Source organism: Lampetra planeri, chromosome 8 (genome assembly GCF_965212315.1).
Source record: "Lampetra planeri chromosome 8, kcLamPlan1.2.h2, whole genome shotgun sequence".
Classification (NCBI taxonomy): Eukaryota; Metazoa; Chordata; class Hyperoartia; order Petromyzontiformes; family Petromyzontidae; genus Lampetra; species Lampetra planeri.
The window spans coordinates 303,217-316,720 of NC_136114.1; the positions used below are offsets into that span (position 1 = coordinate 303,217).

General features: G+C 43.8%; 1 protein-coding gene across 2 annotated transcripts in view; it reads left to right on the plus strand.

Moving 5' to 3' along the window:
* Nucleotides 1–13,504, plus strand: part of UTP20 (UTP20 small subunit processome component) — a 116,636-nt gene that overhangs the window by 15,191 nt on the left and 87,941 nt on the right. For both annotated transcript variants that reach the window (XM_078596680.1, XM_078596679.1), the window contains exons 18-25: nt 53–115; nt 1,527–1,679; nt 6,759–6,835; nt 7,641–7,720; nt 8,927–9,167; nt 11,304–11,522; nt 12,153–12,243; nt 13,276–13,361. In XM_078596680.1, the coding sequence (XP_078452806.1) occupies nt 53–115; nt 1,527–1,679; nt 6,759–6,835; nt 7,641–7,720; nt 8,927–9,167; nt 11,304–11,522; nt 12,153–12,243; nt 13,276–13,361 (1,010 nt within the window). The remainder of the gene's footprint in view (nt 1–52; nt 116–1,526; nt 1,680–6,758; nt 6,836–7,640; nt 7,721–8,926; nt 9,168–11,303; nt 11,523–12,152; nt 12,244–13,275; nt 13,362–13,504) is intronic.

A 13,504-nucleotide genomic window follows, 5' to 3' on the forward strand; every position in this document is an offset into this window, starting at 1 on the left:
ATTTGCAAATGATCTTTGCTGCAATGCTATTTGTATTTGTCTCTTCTCATAGGTGCGGCTACTGACCCTAAGAATACTCAATAATTTTGAAGTAAATCTGCACAAGGTTGATGAGGTAAAATTCCCTACTTCAACATTTAATTATAACATCGGAGGTTAACGTGGCTGGAATCTTTTAGCCAATGAACTTAGGAGTGATTGACCCAAAAATGCCTTATTTATGGGAAGATGCAAGATGTTTGTATTTAAGATGTTTTTGATTAAACCACAGTCCTGTTTAGGGTGTCCAGTCAAACCCCGCACGACCTGGGGCCCGTCGATTAGAGACTGCACACGGAGAGGGAGTGTGATCTCCTCTTTAGCTTCAAGATAACGAGCAACCCCGCACTTCCTTTGGACATGATCCTCAATCTGCCCTTCCCAGCCAGTCGGCCAGGAGCACTTGTACAGTAGAACCGCTCTTAACGATGGTAAATGGTTCCACGAAACCAGTCGTTAAGCGATTTGGTTATTAAGCGAGTATAGGAAATACACGTTAAAGCCTTCATTCGTTCCGATAGCATTTAGAGTTACCCTTCATCCAAAAATCGTACTTTGTCATATTTAAACAATGGATTTTAATACATAAAGATACTAACGTTATAAACAAAAACATTAAAATAAACATTGTTAATTAATGCATTAATTAAAAATGACTTTACCTACAACAGCCCGTCGTTACTAGGAGAATGGTCGGTATGCGAACACATTGGGCTCTATGGAGGCCCGTCGTTAAATGATTAGTCGTTAACAGGGGTGCTCGTTAAGAGGGGTTCTACTGTATTCTTATGTCGAACCTTCTCTCTCTCCGCCTCGTTCAAATATTCGCATCCAGCCTATACATCATCAGCCATTTAATGTTTTGAGAATGGCCCTGCAAAGTAATGACTGAAATGTATATATATACACATTGTTAGCTTTTGTTGGAAATAAGACAAATATAGTGCTGCAGAGCACACCATGAAAGAATTTGAGAATATAATCACACTTTTTTTTGGGAGAGAATCAAAGTAGTGGCTAGTGTGCCTGCAATACACCAGCCATTTTATATACCACATACACACTTGTTCAGAATTAACAAATAGTTGTGGTAAGTAGATTTAACTTTCATAACCACTCAATGCATTCGTCAATAACGCTGCCTTCAGGAACAATATAATAAGGGACCTTTTGGGCAATGGCCCTTCTTCAAAGGACCTGAGAGGCCAGAGAGATGGAGTGAATAGCTCCAGAGTGATGGAGTGAATAGTTACGTCTCTCCATTCCATGTCTCTGGCCACCCTATCTATGCGCTGAAGGAGGCATATTGTCCGAAAAGTCACCTATTATATTTTTCCATTTTAAGGCATTATTTCTGTCTGTGCACCGCTGCCAAACACAGCATCACCAAATAATCTGCACACTTTTACAAAGCGTCCTCTTTTGTCAAGTCTTGTACGGAGGTGATATCGACGCTGATTGTTTGTGTTACGATGCGGTGGGGGTAGGAGGCGTCGAAGCAGACGAGCGTGTTCGAGATCTGCCTGCGAGCGGAGCTGGTGGAGCCCACGTTGCCGGAATACCGTGAGAAGCTGCTGCATATGCGCAAACTGCGCTACGACCTGCTGTCCGACTGTGTCCCGGAGGGACCCTACCAACAGGTATGGCGGCCAAGCCGTTCTCTCTCTCGGATTAGGCGGTTGTGCGTACACACCGGCGCTTCTCACCTGGTAGGGGAAGGAGGGGGGACATGGAAGCCTTTTGGGCTGTGAGGTAGGGGATGCAGACTGCGGCGTGAATCAGGTGCAAACATTTGGAATGTGCGTGAAGGATTGCGCAAGCACCATCTTCTGCTGCAAATATCATTGTCAGTGAACGCGTTGAGTCATGTGCAGACCGCACGGCAGCACTCACTCACCGTGGGGCAGGCGGCGGGGGTCTGTGCTGGGATCGTTGGAGAAAAAAGTTTGGAAATCGTGTAATGAGCATTTTTTTGGTGTTTGCGTAATTGTCATAGATGTATCTTCTTGGTTCTTTCGGTAAAGTCACGTAGAAAGAAATTAATAAAATAATAAAAATAAAACATAAAATAATTCTCACGACGTTTTGGCCACAACGCAAGTAGCCGTCTTCAGGTGAAGAACAGGTCTGGAACGCCCCAGGCTTGGAGCGACTATTTATGTTGGGATGGAGGGGCGAAGAGCGTCTTGACAAAATAATTTGCATATCAAGAGGAATTTAGCATATTTATGGGAAATGCAGAAATGCGATTAGTGCTACTTGTGAAATGCGTAGGGGGTCTGGCGAGGGGTTTAAAGTCACTATGCCCATGCATTATGCAGGATTAGCAGCATCAAAGGGAGGAAGTGAGGTCAGAATTAATAAAGGGAAGGAATCTTCTTGGTTCTTTCGGTAAAGTCACGTAGAAGGGAAGTAATAAAATAATAAAAATAAAACATAATAAAATAATTCTCACGACGTTTCGGCCACAACGCAAGCAGCCGTCCTCAGGTGAAAACCAGGTCTGTCGAGGTGACAGCGTCTGAATGAAACAGCACACGTGCTTGGAGCATATATATAAGCTGGGTTGGAAGGGGGGAAAAGGGCGCCTTGACGAAAGAATATGCATATCAAGAGGAATTTAGCATATTTATGGGAAATGCAGGTATGTGTTTAGTACTACTTATGCCTGTGCATTATGCAGGATTAGCAGCATCAAAGGGAGGGGATATGGGAAATGCAGGTATGTGATTAGTACTACTTATGCCCGTGCATTATGCAGGATTAGCAGCATCAAAGGGAGGGGATATGGGAAATGCAGGTATGTGAATAGTACTACTTATGTCCGTGCATTATGCAGGATTAGCAGCATCAAAGGGAGGGGATAGGGGTAGCATTAATAAAGGGAAGGAGTGTTAATAGTATGTAGCTGCAGTAACTAAAACCACCACGTAAACAACTAAAGTATAATCTACATTGTATCATCAGTATACTAAATATACTCTACAATAAGCTGAGTTACTAACAGTAAGTAATACATTACAATTCTACATCGTAAAAAATATATAATATGCTTATTATGTTTTATTTTTATTATTTTATTACTTCCCTTCTACGTGACTTCACCGAAAGAACCAAGAAGATGAATCCCTGCAGTCACAAGGGAAGGAATGTTAATAATATGGCGCAATGGGAGACTAGTGGTAGGAGGCTTGCAGTGGAGCAAAGAATTCATTCCTTGCGGAGAATATAAGATATATAGTCAATGTCAGTGAGTGGACTGCGGTCTGAAAGTCACCATAAACGTGAACACAATGAGTTAAGATCCGAAATGGTTTATTACGTCCTTCCAATGATTGCTGAGCCAGAATCCATCTTCTCGGTTGAAATTGTCTCTGTGTTTGTATATGTGGATCGCCTCATGGACGAATCTCTCATGGTAGCCGGATGGCTTCCAGAGAACCTCTGTCTTGGAGAAGTCAATATCATGTGAGCCCACTGAATTGTAACAGTGATCTGCCACGGCTGAGGTGTTTGTCCTACCGTGTTTCAAATCTGCTTTATGTTCACGGATGCGGTCCGAGACATGCCGTTTGGTTTCTCCAATGTAACTGCTACCACAGAGGCAACTTAGTTTGTAAACGCGAGGGTACTGTATGTCTGGAACTACGTCTTTTACAGACGCAGAGGTGGTTTTTCCAGTGAAAGGCCGCAGGATTTCAGACAAAAAACGAGCCAGTTTGTAAGTGCGGGAGTTGATAGTGGAGACAATGGGACGAAGAGGTGTATCTTCTTTATGTATCTTTGGCAAGCCATATAATCTTGGTGGCCTCGCTGCAGAAGGTTTCAACGAGAACTGTTTGGTTTGATCAAATAATGTGGTTGAATCAGAAATGATTTTGTTGGTTTTAATGACGAGGCTGTTGGTGGGGTCTCTTTTTATTTTTGTATAGCTACCATCGTTGAGTAGTTCTTGAATTGTTGTTGTATTCTATTTTGTCCATGATAACCGTGGCATTGCCTTTGTCGGCTGAGAGGATGACACTTACAAACTGGCTCGTTTTTTGTCTGAAATCCTGCGGCCTTTCACTGGAAAAACCACCTCTGCGGTACTAAACTCCACTGATCTGGTATCGACAATCAAGGGAATTTCCCTGTCCCCAGACGACCTGCTTGTCAGTTTTGATGTGGTTTCTTTATTCACCAAAGTTCCTGTACCTGACACCATCGCAATCATTGAAGACTTGGTTCATCAAGGACTAGATACTGGGGTACCCCCCCTGGTAAGACACTGCTTAACCAACACATACTTCACCTGGAATGGAACTTTCTACAAACAAACTGAGGGCACCCAATGGGCGCCCCCCTATCTCCGGTTGTAGCCAACGTTTTCATGGAGAAATTTGAGACTGACGCCATCCAGACTGCCACTCTCTGCCCGACCTTATGGAAGAGGTACGTAGATGACACTGTTGTCATCTGGCCACACGGCCGACCTGCTCTAGACCAATTCCTCGACCACATCAATTCCATACACCCAGCCATCAGATTCACCATAGAAGTCGAAAAAGATGGCAAGCTACCCTTTTTGGATGTCCTAATTAAAAGGAGACCTGATGGTTCAATGAGCCACTCTGTCTACAGGAAAGCCACCCATACGGATGCTTACCTAAAACCGGATTCCCACCACCATCCATCCCAGAAGAATTCCCTCATCAAGACTCTATACCATAGAGCCCAATGCATCTCCGACCAGGAACACATTGCCAGTGAACTCAAACACGTACGCCAAGCTCTTAAGGCTAATGGTTACTCCGACTACACAATCCGCAAAGCCATCACTCCAACCATCAAGAAGGATCCTGTTGAGGAGCCTTTCAAAACCATCGCCTTACCCTACATTGCTGGGGTTACAAAAAAGATCTCCAAAATCCTGGTAAAACACAAGATCCGGGTCCGATTCAACACAGTACACAAAATCCGTGATCTGGTCCCGTCTGTAAAAGACGTAGTTCCAGACATACAGTACCCTGGCATTTACAAGCTAAGTTGCCTCTGTGGTAGCAGTTACATTGGAGAAACCAAACGGCATGTCTCGGACCGCATCCGTGAACATAAAGCAGATTTGAAACACGGTAGGACAAACACCTCAGCCGTGGCAGATCACTGTTACAATTCAGTGGGCTCACATGATATTGACTTCTCCAAGACAGAGGTTCTCTGCAAGCCATCCGGCTACCATGAGAGATTTGTCCGTGAGGCGATCCACATATACAAACACAGAGACAATTTCAACCGAGAAGATGGATTCTGGCTCAGCAATCATTGGAAGGACGTAATAAACCATTTCGGATCTTAACTGATTGTGTTCACCGTTTATGGTGACTTTCAGACCGCAGTCCACTCACTGACATTGACTATATATCTTGTATTCTCCGCAAGGAATGGATTCTTTGCTCCACTGCAAGCCTCCTACCACTAGTCTCCCATTGCGCCATATTATTAACATTCCTTCCCTTTATTAATTCTGACCTCACTTCCTCCCTTTGATGCTGCTAATCCTGCATAATGCATGGGCATAGTGACTTTAAACCCCTCGCCAGACCCCCTACGCATTTCACAAGTAGCACTAATCGCATTTCTGCATTTCCCATAAATATGTTAAATTCCTCTTGATATGCAAAGTATTTTATCAAGATGCTCTTCGCCCCTCCATCCCAACATAAATAGTCGCTCCAAGCCTGGGGCGTTCCATTCAGTTTTTGTCTCCTTGACAGACCTGTTCTTCACCTGAAGACGGATACTTGCGTTGTGGCCGAAACGTCGTGAGAATTATTTTATGATGTTTTATTTTTATTATTTTATTAATTTCTTTCTACTTGACTTTACCGAAAGAACCAAGAATATGAATCTCTGCAGTCACGAAAGCTTTAAATCGAAATTTATCATGGATGTGTTTAAATGTGTAACTTTCTTGCTCAGCAATTAAGCGATGAAAGGCCAATGTGTTTCCTCGCTAAAGTATGTGAAGGGGTTTCACATCTCCCTTTACGACCCTGAGCCACTGGTGGAATGTTCACATTTCTATGGTAGGGGGACCATTCTACAGAACAAGCACTGTTTATTTCCCTCTTTAACATGGAGCCCATTGAGGGATGGTCACATGCTCTGACCGTCTTTCCAAATCATCATCCGGTTTGCTTAACATTGCTCAGGAATTTTTACTTAGATTTTTTTAGATTGTTTTTGTGGAAATTGCACTCTTGAGTTACAAACCCTTAAAAAGGTGTGTGTTTGTTTTTAAACAAGCCGCCCCTCCCTCCTTTTCTAATATAGTATGATAGATAGTGTATCTCGCACATTTGCACGGGATATGTGGCAGGGTGGAGGGTGGGTAGGAGGAGGCGCGGTGTCCATACGATGCGCCAACAGGCACAGCACAGAGGGATATCGGTGACATCGCCTCGCATGAGCACTTAGCCTTGTGCCAGGAATCCAGCCAGGAAAACTTTGTTTAGAATAATGTGTTTATCATTGCATTTTAGTTCGCGTGTTGAGATTATCACAGACAATTTGCTGAAACGTTTCACTTACTGGCATTCAGTGTGGTATGGTTATTTTATGAGGTTATATGTCTGTTATCGATGGAGCTGAGGCATGTAAAATATATGAGCAGAGTTATATTTCACTTATTTGACGTGTCGCCATGCTGTGTGACGAATGCTTTTCTCCATTTTCAGGTGGCGTTGCGGTATTTGATTGGGATTCTGTACATTAACTTTAGCATGCTCTGGGATCCAGCTGTGGAACTCATCAGGTAATTACCACTGCACATATTCAAAGATAATGGGTGTTTTTATGTTGCAAATATCAGCAGTGAAATAAAATTGGTCAAACATCCACATCAGTGGTGAAATACAGCTATTGTTCCATTCTTAAAACAGTAAACTGCAAGCCACTTGGCCTAATTGCTACAACCTCTACCGTAGCCCTACCGCTAAATTGTGTATGCTTCTGTTGGCACAAGTAAGACTTTGGTCACAGAAATATAAATGTTGAGGCTCAAGAACCGCCTCCACGTTATTCTGACATAGTAAACCCTCTATCCTCGGTGGTTACGTTCTTGGAAACGCTCCCAAGTGCAGAATCCGCCAATGCAGAAACCTTGTTTATATGGGAAAAATGTGGTTATGTTGCTGGTACGTGTGAACATAGGGGGTAAATGTTTCATAACAATGACTATAATAAATAAATAATGAATTATACAACTAAGGATTGAGCGGGCAGCCGAGGGTGTGCCTAATCTTCACAGACAGTTTCCAATGTAACAACATTCTGTGCGCACCTCTCCGGTGAGGGTGGTCTGCCACTACGTACACTCACGTAACACGGGAATCCGGCGGGTCGCGAATAGGGAATTAGTATACATTTAGTAGCTCGCAAATATACAAACCTCGCTAATCCAGAACTCACGCTTAGCGAGGGTTTACTGTAGTTAAAAATGGTAATAGAGTATTAGATGTCTATTTTCTTGAGTTACTTTTCTGAAATGTTTTTCAATCTCACCATTTCCATATTTTTTCTATTGTAGTGGTGTAAAGAGTGGTTATTTTGTTTGGCAGCTCTCATGCTCGGGAAATGAAAAGCAAGGCATTTTGGGAGGTATTTGAGCAGCAGCTGGAACTTGCGGCCTCTCAGAATGGTACGGCTTGCAAGGGACCAGTGGCACTGTCCAGCACATGCTGCACCACTTATACCCTACATGCACAAACCTATCCACATTCACGGCAAGCAGCCTCTTCCGTGGTCTGTACAACGTACACCCTGGCGCACACTGTGCACTGCATACCATGCTGTTAACATGCACATTGAGCTTTTCTTTGGTTCCTTCGGTAAAGTCACGTAGAAAGAAAATAAATGAAATAATAGATCTCGAGGTTTAGTTTTACGTGATGACGACTGCTTGTGTTGCAATCGATACGTCGTAAATTTTCTTTCTACGTGACTTTACCGAAAGAACCAAAGAGTAATTCCTGCAGTCACGAAAGCTTCAAATCAAGTTTTCACATTGAGCTGTTTTTGAGGTGTCAATATTTCTCCCAACCCTGTCATTGTTCACGCTTAAATTATTTACAAACAGTCCGTGGGATCGTTTTAAAAGCAACATGTCTGCCCTTGGTTCCATTCCTGCCACTTCCGAGCTAGCGCGTTCTATCTTATGCTTGTGCCGCCTACTTTAGTGCCGTCTATTATCATTTCCATGCTCGTTAAAGTCCAGCCGTTTATTTGTATTTACAATAAACATCCACATAACCCCATATCTTAATGAGTGTATTTGACGGTTTGTTTTTTGAGGTGACGAATTAAGCCATGTATACAGTGTAAACATGATTTCTTTTGGTAATATTTCCAAACGCAGTTTCTGAATATCATTTTCACGCACTATTTGAACATTTGCTTCGATAAAAGTGTCATGTATTTGAGTTATGTTTTTTTGAACACTCATATTTTTGCAACCAATATTATTGATAACAGATTTTTTTAAGTTAGGCTCTTGAAATTAACTGGCCACATTTTTCTGTCGTGAAGCCCTCCCCCAACCAGTGGAGCCAAATAAATGTACATTTGCACGTATGTCATTCTAGTTCTTGAGCAATGTTATGCTTTACATATCAATTATTCAATTTATGATGCAAACGGACAATGCCCCATCTTCATGTGCTATGGAGTGTGCTGTGAAGAAGGGCCATTGCCTGAAGTGTCGTCTATTCACTGTTTCCTTGTAAGGCCACTGTTGCTGACGAATGCGTACCACTGTTGTCATTTGTGCTTGTGCACCACACAGCAGTACTAAATAACATGTTCAATTATGTGTTATCGTGTTTTTTTTCACCCCAAACATCCTCAGAGAGAATATTACGCGAAAGTCTGAATGATTATGAAACAGAGGACGAGGCTGTTGGACCAAACGGAGCTTCTGGCAGCATTGAACGTTTGTGCTGGCAGCAGAAGCTGGCGCTCACAGTGTCCCCCGAGCGGCAAGATCACGTGAACTTCCGCCTGCATCTCTGGAAGGCCATGGCTGATTTTCCGGAGAGGGTGGAGCCACATTCTCGAGATCTCTCGCCCTTGCTGCTCCGCTTTATCAGGTTGGTGCTACTGTGGGGAGCCATGCGCTCACATCTGTATATATTTTTTTAACAGTTGCTGAGCACAGGCCCAAAGGCCCCCCAAACACTGTTAAAGTTGGAATAGGTAAAGGTGAATATATTTCTTGAATTGATAAAGTTAGGTTGTTAAATGAGCTTGGAAAAGAGAATTCGGAGGGATATCCAAAGTGGAGCGCGAGGGTTGAATACGATGTAAGTGAGATGAAACAGTCTGGTAGACAGATTCCTCAATGTGCGTAGAGGAATCAAGAAGACAGTTTAATGGAACAGTAGCCATGGTTGGGAGTAATAGTAGCGATAGAAGAGTGATAAGGAATTTACTGACTGCCAGTGAGCGAGTAACTGGATCTGATTAGTCCTACCTTATAAATCGACCTGAACTCCCCAATACGTGGCCCATCGCTCATGCCATTTGTGACCGGAACGTTCTATGACCTGGTTATTTTGGCTATATTTCACGTAGGCGCGAAAGGAGTCAAACTAGTTTAGTTTTTAATGATGAAAAATCTCGTGAAAAGGGGTCACAATAGGGCAGGCTGGTGGGTGAATTTATTGAGGTCTGCTGTTCAAAAACTGAAGAGTACCCTTTCTCTCCACTCTTGTGCACCACCTGCTGATGTTTTATGGACTGGGTTACAATTTCTATAGCAAACATATGTACGGGCTGAAATAAAAAATGATTGTGAGTGTACACAGTGGTGGTAGCGTTAACAACTAACAGAGCGTTACAGTCGTAATAATCATGGTTGATTATTGAGGCTCTTTGAGCCAGACTAAGGTGGCAGCCTTGGAATTTAAAGGAGAGTTAATTTATGAGCCTAAAGGATTTTCCCGGGTCCAGTAGTAACTCCGAATGCTCATAGAGCCAGCTTTAGACAGACTAAAGATGTTTAGGGTTCATTATCAGCTCTCAATACCCAGAGAGCTAATGTTTGGATATGTTATTCTGGTTATGATTCTATGTAATTTTTTTTGCATTTTAGTTCTATTTTTCTGCTATTTGAACACCCATCTTGATGTTGGTCCAAAATAAAATCGGAGGGTCTACTATTTTTTGCCAGCTAAAATGGCAGCATCCTTCTTTAAGTCTTTCCAATGTTGACAGCTTCTTTGCCTGATGCATGTACCTATATATATATTTGTTTGTTTCAATGCAAGTGTAGTGACATCGGGGATGTCACTGTATGGTGCCGGCCCGGGAGGGCCGTTGCGTGCGATGTACTTACGTCGCGGGCAGCACCGTGTGAGCTGCTGTGTGAGGCCGGCTCTAGCACAGCACGGCGTGCGATGCACCGTCATCGCGTACACCCAGTAGGTGGGTGTAGTACCAGCCCTAGCGGTGCTTGGTAGCGCTGGGATAGCACGGGCACCACGCATAGCGTGTAGTGCGGGCTCCCACAAGGGGGAGCGGGAGAGTGTCAGCCCAGGGGCAGGGTTGCCCCGGGCTATGGCACTCTGGTTGACCCCGTAGACACGTGATCCGGAGTGTCCACAGAGAAGGCCCCCAGTGGGGGGGCTAGGGGGTGATGACGTGTCCAGGGAGAGCTCTTGAGAGGGATCGAGAGTGAGCTAGAACGCTCGCGAAGGCGGGCGGGGCCTGGGCGGAGCCGGCCCTGACCCGGGAGGATATAAGGTGGGTCCCTGAGAGGGACCGGGGTCGCGTCGTTCTACAAGCTGGAAACTTTGCATCCTACGTCTGAAGAGGCATCAACACGTGGCCGGGGACCCGAGTGAGAGTCTGACCCTTCGTCGCTGTAACCCCTACGTATAGTGTAGTTAGCTGGGTGGTCACTACCCCAGGCTGTATCTGGTTAAGGGGCAGTTACCCCTTTGTATATACGTGTTACAATAAATGTGTTGCCTCTGAAGAATAACGTCTGCGACTCAGTTGGACTCACTACACAAGTGTCCAGGTTCAACATGTGCCGTATGCATCCTAACTAGGCTCGTCCATCCTTTTCATATTTTCTCAATTGTGGGCCTAATTTGTTTTGTGATGTAATTTTTGCTATGTATTTTCCTCTTTTAATTTTGCTTTGGTAGTAGCAAAGGCATTTTGTTTTTGTGTTTTCTAATTTACATTGACGGGACGTAATGTATGGCGTGCCCACGCAGCCAGGAATACTTCCCAGCAGATCTCCTCGTAGCCCCCACCGAAAATCTACGCAAGAAGGGCTGTGCGAGTGCCCCGACGGAGGAGGCGTCGGCAGAAACATCTGCCGCGTGGAAGGGCGAGAGCGATGATGAGGAGGAGGATGAAAAGGATGAAGAGGTTCAACAAGTGCAGCAGAAGAGGAAGTCTTTCAGAAAAAAGCCAAGGCGTGCGGCTGTCAGGTGACCACGTGTTCTCTTCAGTGAGGGAGATAACTTCGGTCGTCCTGTTTCTTCAGCTAACCATTCATTCGAATAGCTTCACTTGACAATGAGCTTGGTTAAGAATGGATGGGATCTCCTTCGGTGACTTCAGTCATGCTTTTTTTTAATCAGCTGTAGTAGAGTGGCATCGTGCTATTGTGGTCAAAGTACGCTTATAAGAATACGCATATATAATTAGGCAACCGAGGGTTCTCCCTCTCAGCGAGTGGCATAACTACCAAACGCTTATGATGTGGGAGAATTTATACTCAGAACATCCACTGTTGACTTCTCACTGGTGGCGCTCTGTTTATCGACTTCCCCAAGGGAGGAAGGGGTGAGTTGAACCGTAACCAGAACTTGCGGCATGTGCTTGAGTCGCATGATCTTCTGCATTTGAAGTTGGAGATCGTGCACGCTCACTCGCCTTGGAAGCGGTGTGAAAATAAAGCAAAAATTAAAGTTATGAAAGCTAAAGTTGAACTTAAGGAGTAGAGAGATTCAATAGAATATCTAAACTGTCTAAAATGCGTTTCCCAGTAGTATATTGACACTGACATGCAGTGCTCATTAAACAAGTAGCAAATTGTCTTGTCTGGTGTCTCCTAGAGAGCTGGTGGCCCATCTTAAAGTATTTTCCAAGTTCAGCAATCCGAGGGCCCTCTACCTGGAGTCCAAGCTTCGTGATCTTTACTACCAGGTGGGTTTCTCCTCATCCTCTGTATAAATCACACATTACTTTTAAATCACTCAAGTGAAAATTGATCACTAAGGCTTACTCCTTATAAAGATTAAAGTGGCTTCATACTTGCGTTCACACACAAATAAGTAGACCGTATTCCCTCTTTTTGCACGAACTTGCTATCCGCAAATTTTGGCTATCCACGAATCGCATCTGGAACTCTCCACGACTGCATCGAGAGAGAGAAAGAAAGCGATGTGAGAAAGTGATGAGAGAGAATGTGATGAGAGATAAAGTGCTGCGAGAGAAAATTGAGAGAAAGTGATGAGAGAGGAGGAGATGAGAGAGAAAGTGACGAGATAGAGATGAGAGATCGAGAAGTTTTATAAGCTGTAGGCCAACATCATTATCCGTGAAATGTGCAATTCACATATCCCTTGCAAATAATGAGGGAATACTGTCTCACCATTCTTTCTAACATGTTTGCTTTAGGTAGTCCTGATGTCCACTTGGGACATGGGTTATTATTTATGAAAGCTAAATGGTGCAGATGCACAACTAACTTGTTTACTTTTTGACTTCATTGTGCCTGAAGAGTAATGGCAACACTCATGATATGAAGGCAAGCATCTGGATAGTTCAGTGCCCATGCTGCTCAGCAAGTTCATATTGTTGTAAATGATTCAATTACTACGGCAACCTGTTCATTCTTTGGCCGATTATGAAAGAACAATGTAAAAACTGTGACACTCCTTGCAAGGGCCAAACTTCTATTGACTGTTGTTATAGCATAGTATCATTACGTCAACAGAAGAAAGTTTTAAATCCATTAATATTACCTGCCATGACGTGTGTTGGACAAAAACACTTGTAACAAGAGCTAAAAATGAAGCAGAGACGCATGGAGCGATGCGTGTGTTTCGTAGAGAGATTCATTATTACATCGCAGGACAATGAGGGGTGGTGACGATAAACGTGCGTTCATCTAGCAGTGGATGGAGCTTGTCTGATAATGATTACAAGTATTCTAAAATGCTTTTCCATTCACAGTTGCTGTGCCATCGGGACCAGGATGTTCAGAAGGTGGTTCTCTCGTGCTTGCTGACCTACAAACCCAAGTATCTCTTGCCCTACAGGTATCAAGAATGTGCAGCTTCTGTGTGCGCACAACGCGTGTGTGCGACATTTACCTTTATTTTTTGGTTGGATCAATGATGTCTTGTTTTTATAGCATTTCATTTGCGTGTTTGATTGTTGGGGGGGAGGTGTTATGAAGTAA